General features: G+C 36.3%; 2 protein-coding genes and 1 long non-coding RNA gene across 14 annotated transcripts; 2 read left to right on the top strand and 1 right to left on the bottom strand.

Moving 5' to 3' along the window:
• Positions 1-1,160: 1,160 nt before the first annotated feature.
• Positions 1,161-11,846, top strand: LOC132618988 (probable E3 ubiquitin-protein ligase ZFP1). Of its 12 annotated transcripts, none has more exons than XM_060333975.1 (9): positions 1,299-1,374; positions 3,345-3,411; positions 4,384-4,444; positions 6,434-6,494; positions 9,206-9,639; positions 10,068-10,459; positions 10,582-10,680; positions 10,795-10,962; positions 11,440-11,846. In XM_060333975.1, exons 5-9 carry the CDS (start codon positions 9,267-9,269, stop codon positions 11,584-11,586), a joined length of 1,179 nt encoding a protein of 392 aa, XP_060189958.1. In that variant the 5' UTR covers positions 1,299-1,374; positions 3,345-3,411; positions 4,384-4,444; positions 6,434-6,494; positions 9,206-9,266; the 3' UTR covers positions 11,587-11,846. The 12 variants fall into 12 exon arrangements, with proteins under 12 accessions (XP_060189956.1, XP_060189963.1, XP_060189959.1 ...); XM_060333978.1 differs by having other exon boundaries at positions 9,238-9,639; XM_060333973.1 differs by lacking the exons at positions 1,299-1,374; positions 3,345-3,411 and adding an exon at positions 1,161-1,256.
• Positions 11,847-12,696: 850 nt separating this feature from the next.
• LOC132617490 (uncharacterized) lies at positions 12,697-15,538 on the bottom strand. Its single transcript, XR_009573754.1, has 3 exons — positions 14,482-15,538; positions 13,808-13,893; positions 12,697-13,056 (listed from the first exon to the last, which is right to left on the bottom strand). It is a non-coding gene; the product is annotated as an uncharacterized LOC132617490 (long non-coding RNA).
• Positions 15,539-17,800: 2,262 nt separating this feature from the next.
• Positions 17,801-23,909, top strand: LOC132618987 (probable E3 ubiquitin-protein ligase ZFP1). Its single transcript, XM_060333971.1, has 7 exons — positions 17,801-18,319; positions 18,432-18,484; positions 21,286-21,723; positions 22,108-22,475; positions 22,596-22,694; positions 22,807-22,971; positions 23,482-23,909. The coding sequence occupies exons 3-7, from the start codon at positions 21,315-21,317 to the stop codon at positions 23,626-23,628; spliced, it is 1,188 nt and encodes a 395-aa protein (XP_060189954.1). The 5' UTR covers positions 17,801-18,319; positions 18,432-18,484; positions 21,286-21,314; the 3' UTR covers positions 23,629-23,909.
• Positions 23,910-24,166: the final 257 nt, after the last annotated feature.

Raw genomic sequence — 24,166 nt, forward strand, 5'->3', positions numbered from 1 at the left:
CTAACTCTACGCTCCGCTCACCAACACCACCTCAACCCATCACCACCCCCACAACTACCCACGCACCCCCATCCTTACAACCCACCTATCACCAGCACCCAGCCCTCACCCCCATCTACCTTACCCCAACCACCCCCACTCCTACCACCCACCACCCACGCCAACCCTTTACTACCACACCCCCTATACTAACCACCCACCTGTCAAACCTACCCTTACCACCTACCTCACTCACTACCAACACCACCCTAACCCCCCACGTACCTACCACCACTGACCTCCCACCCCCACCACCATCACCCACCTACCTTACCCCCAACCACCCCCACCCTACCCAGAACCACGACACCATCACCGCTCACCTACCCCACCCACGATCAGTACAAAGCATCTCCATCATTACTAGCGAACATAAATGTTTCAGTTTTTATCAAATAATATTTTTATTTTATTAATTTTGTATTTATTTTCTAATATTTAGTTACTTTTTATTTGAAGTTTATATTTATAATATTTAAACAAATATATTATGGACATTCAGATATTGAAAAACAAACAGTCTTAATCATTCAGTGTTCAGATATAGAGACAACATCTTAATCATTCAGATGTGCATTCAGATTCAGACGTCTTAATCTTAATGAAAACAAATGAGGCCTAAGTGACGAAGAATAATAAGAGATGTATTTATAATTTCGAAGGCATAATGCATAAACAGGTACTCAAAATTGATCTCAGTTGGCAAGTCTAATTTTTGGTCTGCACAAGTAGGCATCTTAATTTGTATAAAGTTGAACATGTAAATTACAAATGCTGACGTGACATTGAGGTGACACAAATGTGGCACAAATGTGGCACAAAAGTGGGACTGACGTGGCACATAAATGCTGTCGTGGGACTGACGTGACACATAAATGCTGTCGTGACACATAAATGTAGACGTGACACTGAGATGATCATTTATAAGTTGGAGTGTTCATCTGTCAAAGTGAAAACAAGTTGAGGTGCTGCTTACTTGTGCACACTTAAAGATAAGGCCAAAACGTGTTCATGAATTGTGACTTATTTAAATAAAAGAAAAAAAGAAGAATGGGAAAGTGATTAACTTAGTTTTTTTACTAAAATAACCTTCAGGGGGTTATTATTAGGGTGGGTGACAGCAGAATTAAACAAACAAATGCGGTCATTAATGACAAAAACGACAACAGGCACGTAGCAGTTAAGCAAGAAAGAAATATACCCAAAGAAAACAAGTGGTAATTACAGTAATCCATAGTTTTTCAAGAACAAGAAACAAACATGTGTTAATGCATGCTTATCTCTCTATTTTAAGTTAATCAACTATTTGGAATCTGTTGATCAACCCTCTATTTGGTTAGTTTTACTGCTTTTTCTTTAGTTTATATAGAACATATCGAAGAACAATCTTTTTTTCTTGGTCGGTTAGAGCTTTTTCTTGTTAATTAATCTTGTGAAAGTGCATGCATTTACTTCCCACAAGAAATTTTTTGTGGGGTTTTGCTGGATTTTGTTTATATGATCATTGATCACAAGTTTTTATTTATATCTAACTCAAATTTGGGGCTTTTGTTTGGTTTGGTTTATATGATCATTGATCACTATTTAGTTCCAGTTGTGGTGAAATTTTAAAGTTTTTTTGCTAAAGAATCGATTTTTTGGATGGTATAAAGGTAGGGTTTTTTGATTTATTTATCTTGTGCACTTATTCCATTTTAATTAGTGAGTTTTTAACTTTTTATATCAGTTGGATGTTAATTCTTCTTGAATAATTCTTGAAGATTAGTTTTTTATGTCTATATCCAGTGTTCGTGTATGTATATTTTAGAATCAACTTAAACGGGGACTCTATAAGAATGATTTTCCACAATGGTTATGTACATTGGTTGTTTAGAGGGGAAAAAGGTGAAACCTTGAAGGTTTTAAATTATTTATTTAGTCTCTGGCATTGTTTTGTTTGAATAAAGGTGTCTAAATGGAGCGAAATGGTGAGAGAAAACACTTGGTGATTTCTTTGCATCTGTCGAAACATTGGTCGGTAAACTTACTCGATACCTGTGCTGGTGGGAGGTAGCAGGTACCTGGTGGAACGATCGAGGTGTGTGCAAGCTGGCCCAGACACCACCGTCTCTATGAAAACAAATCCAGCCCTTGCTTGATTAAAAAAAAAAAAAAGAAAAAGAAAAAGAAAAAGAAAAAGAAGAAGGATTCATAGAGTCGACCCTAACTAATTTGGGAGTGCAACTTCTGGGCATTGTTTTCTTGACTAAGGTGCCGTTTTGAACATGGTTTGAAACCATGGTTTGAAACCCCAAATCATGCCTTTTTGGATGATTTGGGATTTCATCCCATGGTTTGAAACCATGAGATAAAATCGCATGTCCAAACGTTGGTTTCAAACCATGGTTTCAAATCGCATATCCAAACGCCTACTAACAGTTATTGAATGGCGTAATACATAAAGAGGCCCTCAAACTTGGCTTCAGCCGGTAAGTATGCCCTCCAACTTTGGGTGTGCACAGGTAGGCACCTCACCGGAGATCGGCCAGTGACCCGAATACATTGGATGATGAACTACTTACTACCATTTTTTCGGCCAATTAATGACAAAAACCACAACAGACATGTAGCAGTTAAGCCAGAAGCATACAAAGATTACAGTAATCCACAGATTTTCAAGAACAACAAACACGTGTATTAGCATGCTTCTCTCTCTATTTAAGTTACTTTTTCTGCTTTTGCTTTAGTTTGTAGAAGTTATCGAAGAACAATATCTTTTTCTTGGTCGGTTAGAGATTTTTTTTTTTGGTTAATTAATCTTGTGAAAGTGCATGCATTCAGTTCCCAGAAGATTTTTTTTTTGGGTTTTTTGCTGGATTTTGTTTATATGATCATTGATCACCATTTTTTTATTTGTATCTGACTCAAATTTAGGGTTTTTTTGTTTGGTTATTTTATGTTGGCTCTCCAATTGTGGTGAAATTTTAACGGCAAAAGAATCGATTTCTTGTAAGGTAAAGAGATAGGGTTTTTTTATTTATCTAGTAGTACTCTTTTTTTCCATTTTAATTAGTGAATTGAATGTGTTTTTAACTTTTTATATCAGTTGCATGTTAATTCTCACTGAATAATTCTTAAAGATTAGTTTTTTCTATGTCTATCTTGTGTTTGTGTATGCACAACTTAGATCAACTTAAATGGGACTCTATAAGAACCATTTTCCACAATGGTTATGTACATTTGTTGTTTAGAGGGTAAAAAGGTGAAAAATTGAAGGTTTTAAATTATTTAATTAGTCTCCGGGGATTGTTTTGTTTGAATGAAAGGTGTCTAAATGGAGCGAAATGGTGGGAGTAAACACTTGGTGATTTCTTGCCATCAGCCGAAACATTGGTAGGTAGACTTACTTGATAACTGTGTGGGTGGGAGGTAGCAGGTACCTGGTGGAACAATCGAGGTGGGTGCAAGCTGGCCCGGATACCACCGTCTCTAAGAAAACAAATCCAGCCCTTGCTTGATAAAAAAAGAAAAAGAAAAAGAAGAAGGATTCATAGAGTCTACCCTAACTAATTTGGGAGTGAAACTTCTGGGCATTGTTTTCTTGACTAATAGTTATTGAATGGCATAATACACAAAGAGGCCCTCAAATTTGGCTTCAGCCGGTAGGTATGCCCTCCAACTCTGGGTGTGCACAAGTAGGCACCTCAACTTGTATAAAGTTGAACACGTAAACACAAATGCTGATGTGGCACTGAAGTGGCACGTAAATTTGATGTGGCACTGACATGGCACGTGGCACGTAAATGATCTTCTGGACACCTCCAAAATTTACGTGCCACGTCAGTGCCACATCAGCATTTGTGTTTACGTGCTCAACTTTATACAAGTTGAGGTGCCTACTTGTGCACACCCAAAGTTGGAGGGCATCATTGCCAGCTGAGGGCAAGTTTAAGAGTTTAAGGGTCTTTTTATGTATTATGCCTTATTGAATTTTACTTGGAACTTTGAAAGTGTTTGATCAGTGTATAATTTGTTTTTTTGGTTTTGAAGTTATGCTTTATGAAGAAAGGGTTTACGAAGTTATGTTTGCCTAGGTTAACCTCAGTCATCAAGGTTCGTTGAATTTGTAAACTACAGGTTCTGAAATTCAATTGTGTGTTCTTTGTTACGATTGTTCATAGGCTTTGCCCTTAGGAACCGTACTTCCTATCTGGTTGACTTTTTGAAACCTTCTTGTTCTGTAAGCTAAATAGGGAAGAAAGGAAAATTTTCATAGAGCTGGCACGACTTCTTGATCACCATTTTTTTTTAAATTTATATCTAACTCAAATTTAGGGCCTTTTTTTGGTTTTGTTATTTATGTAGGGATCACCAGTTGTGGTGAAATTTTAAGGGCAAAAGAATCGATTTTTAGTATGGTAAAAAGGTATGTTTTATTTTTTATTTTTCTTGTACTCTTTCTTTCCATTTTAATTAGTGAATTGCATGTGTTTTTAACTTTTTATATCAGTTGCATGTTAATTTTCCCTGAATAATTCTTAATGATTAATTTTTTCTGTGTCTATATCCAGTGTTTGTGTATCAATTTAGAATCAACTTAAATGGTACTCTATAAGAACCATTTTCCACAATGGTTATGTACATTTATTGTTTAAAGGGGAAAAAGGTGAAAAATTGAAGGTTATAAGTCATTTATTTAGTCTCTGGGCATTGTTTTGTTAGAAAGAAAGGTGTCTAAATGGAGCGAAAAGGTGGGAGAAAACACTTGGTGATTTCTTCCCATCTGCCGAAACATTGGTAGGTAGACTTACTCATACCTTTGCTGGTGGGAGGTAGCAGGTACCCGGTAGAACAATCGAGGTGTGTGCAAGTTGGCCCGGACACAGCCGTCTCTAAGAAAATGAAAAATCCAGAACCTTGCTTGATCAAAAAAAGAAAAAGAAAAAAGAAGGATTCAGAGAGTCGACCCTAACTAATTTCAGAGTGAAGCTTCTGGGCAATGTTTTCTGGAGTCTTGACTAACAGTTATTAAATTTTACTTGAACTTTGAACGTGTTTGATCAGTGTATAATTGTTTTTTTTGTTTTTTTGTTTTTGAAGTTATGCCTTATAAAGAAAAGGTTTATGAAGTTACGTTTGACTTGGTTAATCTCAGTCGTCAAGGTTCGTTGAATTTGTAAACTAGTGGTTCTGAAATTCAAGTGTGTTCTTTGTTAAGATTGTTTATAGGCATTTCCCTGAGGAACCGTACTTCATATCTGGTTGACTAATGGAAACCTTCTTGTTCTATAAGCTAACTAGGGAAGAAAGGGAAATTTTCATCGAGCTAGCACAACTTCGTGATAAAAGGTTTAGCTAAAAGTCACCCTGTTTGGAACCATTGCAGTTTTTAATCTTTTCTATGTGAAGTGAATGGAAAGAAGATAATTCTGGGTTCCAACGAGACGCCTGAATTGGAGGTTACTTACCTTTAACTTACGAGTTCTGAATATAAAAAAATTCTGGTATAAAGCGCTTTCATCTGACATGAATCTTAAGCAACATGAATTCGAATTAATCGATTGTCCAATATAAATACAGAACGCCAAGTGAACAAACTAAAATAAATAACCTTTTAACCAACTTAACCTCCTAAAATAAATACTCACATTACACCCTTTTGCCTTTCATTACTAGCCAAAATACACCTTATTCTCACTTACTATTATCCTTTCTTCTTGTTCGTTATATACCCAAAAGCTCAATTCTCTTGAAGCACAATAGAACCTTTGCCATTTTAGTAAAGTGCATGGCTCAACTACCACCTAAAGTTCCAACCATGGCACACAATTGGCCATTTCACAACATGGTCCCATTTCTTGATTTTTAGTTGAACATGAGGAATTCTCACCGGAGATCGGTCAGTGACCCAATTGCATTCGGGTCGAATAATAAATTGGATGATGAACAACTTACTACTTTGTTTTCGGCCATTAATGACAAAAATGCAAACAGCCACGTAGCAGTTAACAGCCAGGAAGATACAAAGAAAAAATGGTAATTACAGTAATCCACAGTTTTTCAAGAACGACAAACATGTGTTAATGCATGCTTCTCTCTATTTAAGTTAATCAAATACTATTTATATCTATACTTCATTTGGAATCACTTCATCAACCCTCTGTTTGTTTAGTTTTTCTGCTTTTTCTTTAGTTTATAGAAGTTATCGAAAAACAATCTTTTTTTTTTTTTGGCTGGTTAGAGCTTTATTTATTTTGTTAATTAATTTTGTGAAAGTGCATGCATTTAGTTCCCAAAAAAAACTCTTTGTGGGTTTTTGCTGGATTTTGTTTATATGATCATTGATCACCATTTTTTTCAATTTATATCTAACTCAATTTAGGGCGTTTTTTTTTTTGTTTTGTTATTTATGTAGGGCTCTCCAGTTGTGGTGAAATTTTAAGGGCAAAAGAATCGATTTTTTGTATGCTAAAAAGGTAATATTTTTTTTATTTTTCTCGTACTCTTTTTTTCCATTTTAATTAGTGAGTTGCATGTGTTTTTAACTTTTTATATCAGTTGCATGTTAATTTTCCCTGAATAATTCTTAAAGATTAATTTTTTCTATGTCTATATCTAGTGTTTGTGTATCAATTTAGAATCAACTTAAATGGGACTCTATAAGAACCATTTTCCACAGTGGTTATGTACATTTGTTGTTTAGGGGGGAAAAAGGTGAAAAATTGGAGGTTTTAACTTATTTATTTAGTCTCTGGGCATTGTTTTGTTAGAAAGAAAGGTGTCTAAATGGAGCGAAAAGATGGGAGAAAACACTTGGTGATTTCTTCCCATCTGCCGAAACATTGGTAGGTAGACTTACTCATCCCCGTGCTTGTGGGAGGTAGCAGGTACCCGGTGGAACAATCGAGGTGTGTGTGCAAGTTGGCCCGGACACTTCCGTCTCTAAGAAAAATAATAAATCCAGCCCCTTGCTTGATCAAAAAAAGAAGGATTCGGAGAGTCGACCCTAACTAATTTCAGAGTGAAGCTTCTGGGCATTGTTTTCTTGAGTCTTGACTAACAGTTATTAAATTTTACTTGAACTCTGAATGTGTTTGATCAGTGTATAATTGTTTTTTTTGTTTTTGAAGTTACGTTTGCCTTGGTTAACCTCAGTCATCAAGGCTCGTTGAATTTTTAAACTACTTGTTCTGAAATTCAAGTGTGTGTTCTTTGTTACGATTCTATATAGGCATTTCCCTTAGGAACCGTACTTCCTATCTGGTTGACTTTTTGAAAGCTTCTTGTTCTATAAGCGAACTAGGAAAGAAAGCAAAGCTTCATAGAGCTAGCTCAACTTCGTGATAAATGGTTTAGCTAAAATTCGCTCTGTATGGAACAATTGCAGTTTTTAAGCTTTGCTATGTGAAGTGGATGTGCACTTCTGTAGACTTCGAGGCTCTATTTGGTTCTTGACTGGCTAAGAGAGTAAAGATGGCCTTTTCTCTACTGTGAATGTGTGAAGGTTTTATCTGGGTTGTCAGTTTGGTCACAACTTCTTCTCTGAAAGACAAACAAATAAAAGAAGTGTCCCCTCTCAAGTTTGTCTGGATGCTTCAAGGAAGAAGGTCTTGGCATGTTAATATGTTTTCAGGGGAAGAGATCTGTCCAAAAGAGCCTTTTGCTATGAAACTTTTGCATGTTTTTGGCTGAGACTTATTTGAATTGTTTAGTTATTTCCCCTATTTAATTATGTTTCCTAGATCCGATTTTACTATTTTCCTTATTAAAGCATACTGCACTTGTCTGTAAGTCAGATTTTTACGTTAGTAATTCTTGGCAATAGTAGATGCATGTTTCTTCTATTATCGTCTCTGTTATCTGTTTAAGGATGGTATGCGTAATAAGTAGTGCTTATAAAAAGGATGGTAATAATAGTAACATCTAGGCTTAGCTGGGAATTTATTGCAGATTACAATTATATTATTTCTTCTGGAGATAAAGCTTTACATTTCGATGTAATAATGTTAATGCTATGTATCCAGGTCAGAAATTTGGCATCTGAGGGAATTGAATGCTTTAGAAATGTGATTTTATTCTTTTATATGATATTACTAAACAAATGTAGAAATTATTTTCTATTTTTATCTGCATTGTTATTTTTGCTAAAATAGTATGGTTAGTGGAAATCCTTTGAATGCATAGCTGCAAAGGATCTAGCCAGTCGGTTTGAACTTCACAAGGCTATATTTTATTGAAGCCTTACGGCTGCCACCTTGAGTAACTATGCTTACTGCGATACCAGTAGTATCCTGCAGCTACCTTTTCACTCAATAAAATTGAAATATTTCGCCCCTAATGGTTTTAAAGTTGCGACAGAATGACCTAATTGCCCTAATGAACTAAATTCTTTCTCTGACAAAAGTTAGCTTCTACTCGTTAGGTGTATTTTGCACATCTTGGTGTTCCTTCACCCATGAGATTTCCAGTACCCCATGTCTAGCCCTCTTTCTCCTCACCACCTTCTTTGTCCCGCCATCATCCTTTTCTCCATTTGTATCGGGCTTTAAAATTTGTTTTTTTGTGGCAGTGGGTACCTGTGTAGCTTTCCTATGTCCGGACTGGGTTAGATCCGGAATAGTAGCATGCTGTCTATCCACGTGCCATTTCGCTTCATATAATTCCCGGTTCTCTTTCTCCATGGTTTGGTTACTCTTTACCAAATTAACAACTCCATCTGAAGAAAAAAATTGAAACTCTTGACTCTATTATTACTTGATGTAATGTCTATGATTGCGTGTGTTACAGTAAGCAACAAACAACAACATACCCAGTGTGATCCCACAAGTGGGGTCTGGAGAGGGTAGAGTGTAGGCAGACCTTACTCGGGTCTGGGGAGGGTAGAGTGTAGGCAGACCTTACTCCTACCTTGGGAGGTAGAGAGACTGTTACCGAAAGACCCTCGGCTCAAGAGAAAGCATGACAAAGAAGGTCAGACAATAATTAACATGATACAGTAAGCAAACTTCTGAGTTAAAGAGGATAAACCTAAAACTTTCGAATAGGATCTTTTTAACTATGTAGTCACCTATGAAGTGTACTTTTTTGAGATGAATGTCAAGAAAAATGTCAATATAAGCATTGAACTTCAAGTTTAATTAAATCAGTATGAGCTTATTCACTCTCTTAGTTATGTACTGGGATGTAGTTTTGCATGACAGGTTATTCTTCTCTGACCAGACATTAATCACAAGATTGTACTTGACATCATGGTTCAAAGGAGTATGTCATACAGTAATCACATAATTGATCTGGGAGCAGATCAGCAGAGTCATGCATATATCCATCCAGAGCCTTGTGTGTCGTATGGGAGCTTTACAGCTTTTCCACATCCAAATGTCCACCACACTGTAGTACCAGCTGCAGGTAACATTGGAAATTTCTATTTGCACCATCTACCAAACCATCAAGAGGGCGCTGTAATTTATGGGATGCCACTGTCCAATGGGGTTCAACAGCCGCATCCTGCTACCAATGTTGCAGCATTTGCAACATCATCAAATAACTATAACCCTTATGTGGCTGCTCCATTACATAAATCATGGGCCTGGAATCAGGCTGCTCCTTTAACCTATCTGCCTGGTAACTACTTCTTTGTTTCTTTTTTACGTTTATGACTTTTGAGCATCTATTCAACCTACTTTTTTGTTTGATAGGTTAACTTCTCCCCTTCATCAAAGTCCTTGTTCTTCTAAGTTTTGTTTTCTTAGGAGCTATTAGCATGTCGCCAAGTTGAGCCATGCATACATCAACTGTCCTTTCTTCGTACATGTTTAAAAGGGACAATCCACCGGAAACACATCTTATAGTTTTCTTTTGCCATATTCACATATTTTGTGGCATAAGTGTCTCTTTATTCCAAGTTCTAAAAGTTAGCTTTATACCCTAATGTTATCTCACTTTTTCTTTCCTTTCTCAAATTATCAACAGCAATTCATGATCTTTACTCCAAGTGCCAGAAGTAAACTTCATTAATTGCAGCTTTCTTCTGCTTCTTTATATTAATTTAGGTGGTACCGGAGGCTATGTAGATGCTGGAAACATGGGTGTGCAAGGTTATCAAGTAGCTGCCAGCAATGGAGGTTTGACTAGTTTTGTGCATGCACCGGTTCCTCAAGGACCACCACACCATCATCATCTGCCGCCTAATATGCAATATATGGGAGGGCGCACTATGAGCTTCTCTCCACAGATGACAGCATCTTCACGCGTCGACCTACGGAATAGTTCGTCTGATAGCACTAATAATCCATTGCAGGGTGTTGTAGAGGGCGGGTCTAGATATATCGGACCTTTCCCACCAACTGGCTTTAGGTTGTACAGACCTCATCCAAGAGAATTCATGCTTGAAGCAAATACTCAACACCGCAGCCTCCCTAACATGAGAGTTTTGCCAGAAAATGTATTTTTTTTTTCTATTTTACCAGTTCTTCTCATTCTCTTTGCTGTAGTGTAGTTTCATGCAGTTAAAGTAATGGGATTGGATGTTGATGGGGTATCTCTTTTCTTTGGTGATTTTACTAGAGGGTGGCAATGCTGGGTGTTCCAGGTTACCATGAAGTGGGTGATGATGTTGATCAGCACAGAGATATGCGTTTGGACATAGATCACATGTCTTATGAGGTGAGGAACATTGTTGGTTAAGTGCATGTATCATCACATATTTGTAAAGATTCTCGTTCAATTATTTACCATAATTTTGGGTAACTTATCCTACGATGTAAAATTTCTATCCAGGAGCTTCTTGCATTGGGGGAGCAAATTGGCAACGTGACAACTGGTTTATCAGAGGAAGCTATTGTTACCAATTTGAAAACGAGAATATTCTTGTCTACCGAGACTCCTTGCACTCTGGAAAGTGTTGCATGTGAAGATCACAAAACTGATTTCTGCGTCATATGCCAGGTATTGCTGACTTATAGTTGATACAATAATATCAAGGTTTTTTGCAGGGTTCAGTAGTCAATTGTGACCTATAGTTTGTAAGTATATTTGGATGCTGTTGTACTTGTTATATTTAATTTATGAACAATGTTTCCTTATTTGACTTATTTTTACAGAACTTTGCTTAATGTTTATGTTGTCATTCTCTTCCTAAATTGTAAATTAATCAAAACGTTATCTTGAATCTAAGGTTTCCTTATTTCGCAAATGAGAAACTTTTTGGTTGTCTACCTGGCACAATGTCACCTCACCCTCTATGTTGTGATTTTGTTCATTCTTTGAAGATTGCATCTTATTTGCTTCTGCATGAATATTAGCATTCAGTTATGTGGTGTTCAATTTTCAAGATTTGCACCGGTGAAGCTATATTCCTTTTCTTGTTGCTTGTTTCTTTGAGATAGCTCTGATGGCCAGCATATGTTACACACATTATTGTAGACTGATTACGGCGACCAAGAAAAGATTGGCATTCTTGAGTGCGGGCATGAATATCATGAAGAGTGCGTAAAGAAATGGTTGGTTGTGAAGAATATTTGCCCTATCTGCAAATCCACAGCATTGTCTACAAAGAAACAGGACTTGTGAATACCGGGAGGCGGTAGATGACGGGTCAACGAATAATTAGAATAGAGCAGGCATTTTGTTCTCTCTCGTTAAATGTTTATTCTCCGATGAGGGAAATGTTCCTGAAACTGTAGTATAAATTTTGTACATACTTTGTGCCGTAGTCCAGCTCTCCAAAAACTTTTACTTGTTGACCTCGTCTGTGGAGCTAAAGTTGTACAGACTTGTAATTTGGTTCTGTTGTATAGATATTCTGTTTCATCATAGCTACTTTTGTTTCATTTGCTTTTCCTTGAGCCGATGGTCTATCGGACACCTCCCAAGGTTAAGGTTTGTGTTCACTCTACCCTCCTCAGACCCTACTCGGGGGATTATAGTGGTATGTTGTTGTTGCTGTTGCATAGCTTCTTTACACTTGTATTTTTCAAGCCTGTTTTGGAAAACATTTTTGTTGAGATGAGGTTCCATTCAACTTTTCTAGCCCAATAAAGAAAGGTAGGGTAAGGTTTGTGTACAAGCCACCCTTCCAAGAACCTACTTGTCGGATTACACTGGGTTGTTGTGTGGTACTCAGCTTTTGATGTTATGATAGTGCTAATTTTTCTTGTTTTTCATCTTCAAGTTGACCAAGATACTTACCAAGAATCGTCGACTTAATTTCTAGTACGAAAAACATATGCCTGATTTAGTCGAGCTGACGAACCGTATCCATAACTAATACTTATATTGATCGAGCGATTCAACAAACGCTAGAAACAGATTGGGGAAAAAAGATTTATTGCATCCAGTAATTAATCAAATAATTAATGAAATTACATCACAGAAACTGTTTACTAGCTTCTTCATGCTCTATTAGTCCCCACTTGAATTAGAAGAAACTTCAGTGAGGGCACTTGAATCAGAGCTCACATAATTAGAAAAGCATGAGAAAGAAGTTCTATCATCGCTTAAATCATTACTCATAAAATCATAAAACAATATCGGCTTCTGTATTTCTACATGCTGAGCTTTGTAATCTTCAGTACCTTCGCAAGATTTCTTCACTTTTTCCATTTCTAGCGTTTTCTAAGTATTGATTGGTTGAGAAAAAAGGGTTATTTTATTTTTGATAAGTATGACTACTGCTGTCACGACCCGACTAGGGCCGCAACGGGTACCCGGGGCTAACCACCGAGCACCGCTCGTTTCCTCACTCGTCATACCCATTTTACATTTAAAAAAAAACACCAATGATTTTATATACATGTGCCCCTTAGGCTATCAAAATATCATATACAAATATAACATAGTAATCTTGCGAGACCATCTAACCCACACTGCGCGTCTACGAGCCTCTACTGCATATTATACATATAAACGGAACCAAACTCCGTCGTGCGCGAAATACATATATGAACCAAAAGAATAAACATAAGCACCCCCGAACAATGGAGTGCTCTCCATCAGCTGACAACTACTAAGAATCTGGATTAAGCTCACCTCCCTGTCTACCTGTGGGCATGAACACAGAGTCCGAAGAAAACGGACGTCAGTACGAATATTGTACTGAGTATGAGAGGCATAAACAATAACAATATATCAATGAAATAGGAAGGCATCAATGAAATAATGAAGCATCAAGAAAGAGCAATCTGTACTGGCTGTCAAATATAAATGAAATAATGCATGCTGACTTACTCATAATCATTATCATGTCATGTATGTATACATATATAAGTTGCCCGTCCATATAGGTACGGTGTGATAATGTATAAGCTGCCCGTCCATGTAGGAGCGGTGTGATAATCATAGCCTGCGTCCAGGCCTCCCGCGTCCGGGGTATAAGCTGCCCACTATAGTGGTGTGCACATCTACGTGCCTGCCCGGCCGACTATAGCGCGGCGCGGTGTGAGAAAATACATACATATATATAAAGCATGCATAAGAGCCCAATCAAAAGCCATAACTATATCGGAGTGACGTAAGGTCGGTGGCTTCCGACGTCATTATGGAACATTCATTAACATCCTGCCTCACCTTGAAGGAATTAACATATAAGGTGAGTGTAAGCAATAAATAGCATCATTAACATCATAGGATCATCACAACATGAGTATTGGGATTTCTATACTTTACTCATTACCTTGTGTGGCTAATTATGAACATAGACTCATATTTTCCGAAACTTAAGGAAACTCATGGATAAAAAGAGAGTCAAACTATAAGATTCATGCCATAGAAAGAAAGGACTAGCCTCACATACCTTGAACTCTATCTAATGTCCAACGTCTACTTCTCGAGCTCGTGGGTCTTATATGCCAAGAAATAATCTTCTTCCACCTTACTTCCCTACGAAGAAATATTCGGCTATCACTCGAGGAAAATCCATACTATAATCATGAAATCAACGTCGGAAAATGGCTGTATTTATATTGAAAAGAGGAAGAGATCGTAACAAAATTGATGTACTGCGTTAGTATAGAAAAGAGGGAGAAACGTTGCTGCACTAGAAATTTTTTGTAATAATGACATTGCTTATTTTCCATTGTTGCACACGTTAGAGTTTTTAAGGAAGAAAGTTGCAATATACTTTATTTATGAACTTTTGTTCAACAAAAGTGAGATATACGTGCATGTCTAATATCAGTGGATTATGGGATCCACACAATTAGCACTTTCATGCCTATAATGCATTCCCTTCCTGTTTACTAAATTAATTTGCACCTAATAAGAGTCATATATAGAAATAAACATCATGCCACGTGGATTTACACTTATCCACTTTTTCTTATTGTTGCCAACATTAATCATACAATATCCATACTTCCAATTTCACTTAATATAAATTAATCTCTCCACTATAATCTCATTAATTCCAATTTCATGACAAAAGAAGAAATCTTATCTCAAATTGGTTAGGACAGATCCTATACTCACTTGCACCACTGCTTCTTTCTCAATTTAAATCTCAAGGTTACCGCCTCCTTGAACGTATAGAACGCCTTCTTGAATTTAATTTCTCTTCCAAATTTTGAGCTCATCCGTGAGCTTCCATGGCCGTGAGTGCCATGGCTATGTGCTGCTCTCTCGCTCTCTCAATTTAATTGAGATTGCAAATGAATGTATGACTAACATTAGTCATTAAATATGATTATATATGCTGCCCCACTCTAGGACACGTGCTCCTCTATAACTCCATTTGCTAACTTGTAAAATATATTAGAGGATATATCAGTTTTTTTCTCTTAGTGAACAGTGGGGGCCACCTCCTTTGCATTATTTAACTTAATTGATTAGTTCTAAAGGTGCCACCTAAAGATTTATTTAGGAATAGTCACAAATATATTATAGTTACTTAGTGGACCATGGGGTCCACGTGCCTCTTCATTATTTTAGGTAGCAAGCTGTAAAGTTTTCACCACTGGTATATGCATGGTTAGTCACTAATTGACTTCTCCACCAGATCCCACGTGAAGAGAAAAAAAAACATAACACTTGTCCATATCATCTTAATTAATACCATAATTAATTTCTTGATCTCAACTCACTTAAATAGTAGTTATTTTTTTAACATACTTCGTATAACCATTACCATGATCATGTGATATAACACTAGTTCATAACCTCATTTGTCACACATAAAGTATTATTTCCAGTCATCACACTTTTCCATCTTAATCATTTCGGGACTTCATCCCTTGTATACACTGAATTCTTGATTTTTCATGCTTGAATATTCTCATATTGGACGGTTTAATTTCCGGGTCCAAAATACAGGATATTATAGCTTGGACTGTATTTTATTCAAATAAATGTCGAACCTCGACGAAATTTATTTTCTTCAATTGGAGTAACCTTTAATCTCCACAACACTTGGTTATCACTTGCTACGCGTCGCATAAATACTTATATCCAAAAAAACAAAAAATTGATCTTGCCCATGAATTTATGTCGATTAACTTACGATAAATCAAATGTACAAAAGTACGGGATATAACAACTGCTCCCTAAGTCTCAATGTATTTATCGTGGTTACTAAAAATAGTTATTTCAAATTATTTGTCGATTTATAATTTCAAGACAAAATTAATTTTTTTTTCCATTTTACTCTTTAGTAAAATTTTGTCTTTAATAGAGATGACACGCATTAATAAAGTAAACATTTAATTGAGAGAGATTATAACTTAGACGTAAATAAAGATAAAGTAGTTAAAATTTCTTCCTAATCCGGATAAAAAAAAGTGTCCACCTAGCCTTTTTTTCTTGAGTTAAAAAGAGTTTTCACTTATCAAATCAAGATAGAATTGACTTTAATTTTTCAAATTTGTCCCTATTAAGTGCTAGTGATCAAATCTCAATACTTATTTAATTAGGACAGTTTAGTCTAATTACCTCTTTTTGTCTATGAGTTAGTATTTTCTTAAGGGGTGTGCTTTTTATTTTTATAATTAATTAAATTAAAACATTATTAATTTGTAAAATATATACAATTACTTTTACAATACTATTTACAAATATGTGATTATTAATTAATATATTTTCAAGAAACAACATTTATCTCAAAAATCTAGTTTATATATCATTTATAAAGGCACATATTTGTCAAGGTTAATTTTTATTTTAAAACTAATTTAACTGTGTAATTACAAATGTGTAACCAAACAGTGTGCTTGTAATTACACTGTAATTACGTTATGACGGACAAACATGTCCACGTAACTACTATAATGCGTAATTACTAGGCTGTGTAATTACTACCCTAGTAATTACAACAATTCCAATTACCAGGTGGCTTTCCAAACAAATCTTTAGGGAACTAGTCTAATTGTTTCCTCAAACACCAAATCTTTATATGGAGAGAAAATATTGTCATTCTAATGAAATCTGGCATGATGAACCATTAATTTCTTCGTCCCAATTTATGCGGCATCATTTCCTTTTTAGTCCGTCCCAAAATGAATGTCACCTTCTTGTTAGGCAAATCTTTAATGACACTGTCTCTATTTTATCCTTGTTGGGCCCCACTTACTTTTAAAGATGTGTACTTGTTGTGAAGAAAAAATCAACAAAAGTAGGCACTAAAAGTAAGGGCAATTTGGTAAACCTAACAAAGTCTTCCCTTATTTCTTAAACTCCGTGCCCGGTCAAATGATGCCACATAAATTGGGACGAAGGGAGTATTATTTAGGTGTGAAAGAAAAGCGGGTATAAAAGTTAATTTCTTGATGTTTCCTAATCGGGTTAAATTGATATAAGACATGGGTCAGTCGGTTAAATAGGTTTGGGTTGGGCTGGGTTAAATAGATTTGATGAGTTAAATAAATTTAGTACTCGTATTATTAAAGAAATAGAATTTTAATGTGACATGTCATACCAACTAGGAGAGAATGAAGGTTTTGTGTATTTAGTATATTCTGAGGAAAATAGTGATATAATAAAGTGGGGTCTGAGAATGGTAGAATGTACGCAAACCTTACCCCTACGTTGAGAGGTAGGGAGACTGTTTCCGATAAATCATCAGCACAAGGAATATAGTGATAGTTGAGTGATTTTTTTGGTCCTAAAAAACAAAAATAATATTAATAGACAATTCTCAATACATGAGTGACCTTTTAAGAAATTTACTCGAGTGCTTTTGTATGAAATAAATCTTTTTGGGTCGTTTGACACGCGGGATAAGGTGGGATATTCCGGGATTAACTTTGGGATAGATTTTATACTTTGTTTGGTTGAAGTTATAAATTTATCCTAAAGTTAGTCTAAGGTAACCCATCTTATCCCATCAAGGTTAGTATTATTTTATCCCACCTCCTAGGTGGGATAATTAGTCCTGGATTTATAATATTAGGACTATAATATCGGGATAACTTAGTCCGCGTACCAAACGACCCCTTTTAAGTAAGGTGAATTCAAATTAATGTAAGACTCTAATATAAATACGGAACGCTAAGGGGTCGTGTGGTTAGGAAACAAGTTATCCCAGGATTACTTATCCTGGGATTAGTTATTCCACCCTCCTATAGGGATAAAATAACACTATAATCTCGGGATAACTAATCCCGGGATTAATTATACCGCGATTTTATCCCAACCAAACGTGAGATAAACTCATTTCAAATTTAATCATGGAATTATTTATCCTTTATCCCTAGTACCAAACGAGCCTAAGTGAAAAGTTAAAATAAATAACCCTTTGACCAACTTACCCTCCTAAACTAGATACTCAAAATACACCTTATTCTCACTATTAGCCCATCTTCTTCAATATTCAATATTCCTTCTCTTCTTGATATACACCAAAAGCTCAATTCTCTTGAACTACAATAGAACCTTTGCCATTTTAGTAGAGTGCTAAGTGCTGCATGGCTCAACAACCACCTAAAGTTCCCAGCACGGCACATAATTGGCGTTTTCACAACATGCCTACTTTGTTGAATTCTCACCGGAGATCAGTCAGTGACCCGATTGCATTTGTGGAGGCTCCATTCGGGTCGAGGATGATGAACAACTTTCTACCGTGTTTTCGGACAAAAACCACAACAGACACGTAGTCACAAAGATACAAAGATTACAGTAATCGTCCACAGATTTTCAAGAACACTAACACGTGTACTCTCTCTATTTATGTTAGTTTTTCTCCTTTCGCTTTAGTTTATATCGAAAAACAGTATCTTTTTTTCTTGGTCGGTTAGTTTATAGAACATATCGAAAAACAGATTTTCAAGAACACAAACACGTGAAAGTGCATGCATTTAGTTCCCAGAAGAATTTTTTTGTGGGTTTCTTGCTGGATTTTGTTTATATATATGATCATGATCACCATTTTTTACTTATATCTAACTCAATTTTAGGGTTTTTTTTTTTTTTTGGTTTTGTTATTTATGTAGGGCTCTCCAGTTGTGGTGAAATTTTAACAGCAAAAAAATCGATTTTTTGTAAGGTAAAGTGGTAGTTTTTTTTTATTTTTTTTTTAAATTTTTTTATTTATCTAGTAGTATTCTTTTTTTCCAGTTTAATTAATGAATTGCATCTGTTTTTAACCTTTTATATCAGTTGCATGTTAATTCTCACTGAATAATTCTTAAAGATTAGTTTATTCTATGTCTATATCTAGTGTTTGTGTATGTACAACTTAGAATCAACTTAAATGGGACTCTATAAGAACTATTTTCCACAATGGTTATGTACATTTGTTGTTTAGGGGGTAAAAAAGTGAAAAATTGAAGGTTTTAAATTATTTAATTAGTCTCCGGGGATTGTTTTGTTTGAATGAAAGGTGTCTAAATGGAGCGAAATGGTGGGAGAGAACACTTGGTGATTTCTTCCCATCTCCCGAAACATTGGTAGGTAGATTTACTCAATATTTGTGCTGGTGAGAGGTAACAGGTATCCAGTGGAACAATCGAGGTGTGTGCAAATTGGCCCGGACACCGCCGTCTCTAATAAAAAAAAATCCAGCCCTTGCTTGATAAAAAAAAAATAGAAGAAGGATTTGGAAAGTCGACCCTAACTAATTTGGGAGTGAAGTATGTTCTCGAACATGAGATGAGTCAATTCCACAGTTCCAATGTAGCTCTTGGCTGTTCATATACATCTTTTAGCTTCTTGAGTGGTAATATCTTTTAAAAAAAGAAAAAGAAGTCATCCTGGTGTGTTTGATCAATGTATATTTGTTTTTTAGTTTTTGAAGTTTTGCCTAAAGAAAAGGTTTACGAAGGTAAAGAAAAGGTTTACGAAGTTATGTTTACCTTGTTAACCTGAGTCATCAAGGTTCATTTAATTTGTAAACTACTGGTTCTGAAATTCAAGTGTGTGTTCTTTGTTTACGATCGTTTATAGGCGTTTCCCTTAAGAACTGTACTTCTCTATGGTGAGCCAGTATGGTAACCAGATGTTTCAGCTCTTTTTTAAATTTGTAGCTTAAAACCCTGTGGACATTTAAACAAAAAGGTCAGTTTTTGCTTTACGCGTTCTGTCCTTTTTATTTCGTAACTTTATGTTGTTTATGTTGTATTTTTTGCAATTACATCAACTTCAAGATAGATTCTCATCTGAGAAGAAGGTGTCCAGTCTTTGTTCAACTGCTTTTCCTGGAGATACTTATTTTTACTCCAGATTAAAAGTGGGGGTTGTTGGACTGTTGTTACTGTTATCTGTGTATGTTTCTTACCTTCTCAGCCCTCTCTTCTTTTGTTATGGAAATCCATTTAAATCTTGCACATTCCCCTTTCTAAACATGTTCTCGACTGGCCACTAGAGATCTTATCTGCGTTGGGTGATTTCGAATTTTCTTTTCAAGCTATATCTGAGCTCCACTGGAGTGACTAAATCATAGTTTGAACCACGTTGAACTGTGGCAATGAGGAGCCAGATATTTGGAACCTTGAATCTTCTAAATGATCTATCTGTAATACCTTGTAGCACCTTATTCTTTGTTGTCAATAATATCTTTCCTTAACTGTGAACCAGTATATCCTATAAAAGGGCAGCCCGGTGCACCAAGCTCCCGCTATGCGCGGGGTCCGGGAAGGGCCGGACCACAAGGGTCTATTGTACGTAGCCTTACCTTGCATTTCTGCAAGAGGTTGTTTCCACGGCTCGAACCCGTGACCTCCTGGTCACATGACAGCAACTTTACCAGTTATTCCAAGGCTCCCCTTCAATCTGGTTGACTTTTCTATAGCTTCTTGTTGTATGAGCTAAACTAGGAAAGAAAGGCAAATCTTCATAGAACTAGCTCAACTTCGTGATAAAAGCTTTAGCTAAAGTCGCTCTGTATGAAAGCCATTGCAGTTTTAAAGATTTCTATTTGAAGTGGATGGTAGGAAGATTATTGTGGGCTCCAAAGAGAGACCTCAATTGGAGGTTACTCACCTTTAACTTACGAGTTCTCTATCTAATATATCTCATATTGAGTCTATTGTCTTGAGTTCATATCCATCCCAAGAATGATGGAGCACTCCTTATGTGGATGCTCCTTGTTGGTCCTTTTTCTACTTTTTTTGTAGTGTTTACTAACCGCTTGGCAAATTCAGCTTAACCTGTAATAGATATCAGATAATTTTGGTAGCTAATAGTTACTTCTATCCTTCCTGATCCCCTTTTTTCGTCTCATCTTTAATCAATATACTAAGTTTCGTATCCGCTCTATGATCTTTCTTTTTCTTTCGTATCTCTCTCTCACAGCCAGTTTGTTCGACCTGAATATGGATGGTTAGATTACTGTTATTTAATAACGGGAGTAGATCTTATCTCATTTATCTCTTCCCCCTTCATAATGTAAAAGAGGACAATAAAGTTTTTCCATCTTGAAGTTACTCCATTCATGGCTAGTGAACTCGCTGTTCTTGAAGCCGGAATAGTAGCTTGCTGTCTGTCCTTGCGCCATATTCGCTTCATTTAATTCCCGCTTCTCTTTCCCCATGGTTTGGTTGCTCTTTACCAAATGTGATCACTGCATTTTAAGGAAAAAATGATAGTATCTGGCTCTATTGTTACTTGGTGTATTGTTTATGATGGTTTGTGTTACAGAAGCAAGCTCTGAATTAAAGAGGATAATCCTTTACCTTTTGAAGTGTACTTTTTGAGATGATTGTTGATTTTTTTTTTTTTAATATAAGCATTGAACTTCAAGTTTAATTAAATTGATATCAGCTGGCAGAAACTGAGTTTATGTGATCTCTTAGTTAATGTGTGTATTATGATGTAGTTTTGCATGACGGGTTATTCTTCTCTGACCAGACATTATCCACAAGGTTGTACTTGATATCATGGTGCGAAGGAGTATGTCAGACAATAATCACATAATTAATGTGGGAGCAGATCAGCGGAGTCAAGAGTATATCCATCCAGAGCCTTGTGTATTGTATGGGAACTTTACAGCTTTTCCACATCCAAATGTCCACACTGTAGTACCAGCTGCAGGAAACATTGGAAATTTCTATTTGTACCATCTACCAAACCATCAAGAGGGCGCTGTAATCTATGGGATGCCAGCGTCCAATGGGGTTCAACAGCTGCATCCTGCCACCAATGTTGCAGCATTTGCAACATCATCAAATCACTATAACCCTTATGTGGCTACACCGTCTGCATCTACACATTTTCTCTTTCCAGTAAATCATGGGTTAAATAATTCATGGGCCTGGAATCAGGCTGCTCCTTTACCCTATCTGCCTGGTAACTACCTCTATTTTTTTTTCTTACGTTTATGACTTTTGAGTATCTATTCAGCCTACTTTTTTATTTGATAGGTTAACTTCTCCACTTCATCAAAGTCCTTGTTCTTCTTAGTTTTGTTTTCTTAGGAGCTATTAGCATGCCGCCAAGTTGAGCAATGCATACGTCAACTGTCCTTGGTTCTTACATGTTTAAAAGGGACAATCCAATGAAACACATCTTATACTTTCCTTTTGCCATATTCACATATTTTGTAGCATAACGTTTATTTCACTTTTTTTTCCCTCTCCTCAAATTATCAACAGCAATTCGTGATCTTTACTCCAAGTGCTAGAATTTAACTTCATTAATTGCATCCTTTTCTGCTTCTTTATATTACTTTAGGTGGTGCCGGAGGCTATGTAGATGCTGGATTTATGGGTGTGCAAGGTAATCAAGTAACTGCCAGCAATGGAGGTTTGACTAGTTTTCTGCATGCACCGGTTCCTCAAGGATCACCGCACCATCATCAAATGCCACCTAATATGCAATACACGGTAGGCCACGCCATGGGCTTCTCTCCACAGATGACAGCATCTGCACGCGTCTACCTACAAAATAGCTCGTCCAATAGCTCTAATAATCCATCGCAAGGTGTTGTACCATTCTCACCGACTGGCTCTAGGATGTACAGACCTCATCCAAGGGAATTCATGCCTGAAGCAAATACTCGCCACCGCAACCTCCCTAACATGAGAGTTTTGCCAGAAAATGTAACATTTTTTCCATTTTACCTGTTCTTCTCGTTCTCTTTGTTGTAGTGTTGTTTCATGCAGTTGAAGTACTGGGATTGGATGTTGATGGGGTATCTCTTTCTTTGGTGATTTTACTAGAGGGTGCCAATGCTGGATGTTCCAGCATATCATGAAGTGGGTAATGTTGTTGATCAGTTCAGAGATATGCGTTTGGACATAGATCACATGTCTTATGAGGTGAGGAATATTGTTGGTTAAGTGCATGTATCATCACATTTTTGTAAAAATTCTCGTTCAATTATTTATTATAATCTTGTGTAACTTATCCTGCGATGTAAAAATTCTCCAGGAGCTTCTTGCATTGGGGGAGCAAATTGGCAAAGTGACAACTGGTTTACCAGAGGAAGCTATTGTTACCAATTTGAAAACGAGAATATTTTTGTCTACCGAGACTCCTTGCGCTCTGGAAAGTGTTGCATGTGAAGATCACAAAACTGACTGTGTCATATGCCAGGTATTAACCCTTTGCTGACTTATCGTTGATACAATAATATTACGACTTTTGGCAGAGTTCAGTAGTCCATTTGTGACCTATAGTTTCTACGTATAATATTTGGATTCTGTTGTGCTTGTTATATATATATATATATATATTTTTTTTTAACAAAGTTTCCTTAGTTGTCTTATTTTTACAACACTCTGCTTAATGTTTATGTTGTCATTCTCTTCCTAAATCGTAAATTCATCAAAACGTTATCTTGAATCTTTATAAGGTTTCCTTATCACGTGAATGAGAAACTTTTTGGTTGTCTACCTGGCGCAATGTCACTTCACCCTCTATGTTGTGATTTTGTTCTTTCGTTGAAGATTGTATCTTTGTTGCTTCTGCATGAATATTAGTATTCAGTTATGTGGTGTTAAATTTTCAAGATTTGCTTTCCGGTGGAGCTATATTCCTTTTCTTGTTGCTTGTTTCTTTGAGATAGCTCTGATGGCTTGCATATGTTAACACACATTATTGCAGATTGATTACGCCGACCAAGATAAGATTGGCATTCTTGAGTGCCGCCACGAGTATCATGAAGACTGTATAAAGAAATGGTTGGTTGTGAAGAACATTTGCCCTATGTGCAAATCCACAGCATTGTCTACAAAGAAACAGGACTTGTAATACCGGGAGGCGGTAGATGGTGGGTCGATGAATAAATAAAAGTGCAGGCATTTTGTTCTCTTGTTAAATGTTTACTCTCCGATGAGGAAAATGTTACTGGAACTGTATTATAAATTTTGTATGTACTTTATGCCGTAGTCCAGCTCTCCAAAAACTTTTTTTGTTGACCTCTCCAAAAACTTTTTTTGTTGACGTTACGTTGTTGTAGTTGAAGTTGTACAGACTTATAAGTTATGTTCTGCTGTATAGACAATCCGTTTCATCATAGCTTCTCTACTCTTGTATTTTTCAATCCTATTTTGAAAAACATTTTTATTGAGCCGAGGGTTCATTGGAAACAAACTCTTTACCACCACAAAGGTAGAATTGTTGACACCCAATTTTGTCCCTCTTTTATTTAATTTACTCGGGTTTCTAAATTTACTGACGAGCTAAATACTTTATTTTTCACAATATTTTATTGCTACTACTATTAACATCACTACTTTTATTTTCAACATTACGAGCATTACTTTATCACAAATTTTAAATGGTTCGC

This window comes from Lycium barbarum, chromosome 11 (assembly GCF_019175385.1).
Source record: "Lycium barbarum isolate Lr01 chromosome 11, ASM1917538v2, whole genome shotgun sequence".
Taxonomy (NCBI): domain Eukaryota; kingdom Viridiplantae; phylum Streptophyta; class Magnoliopsida; order Solanales; family Solanaceae; genus Lycium; species Lycium barbarum.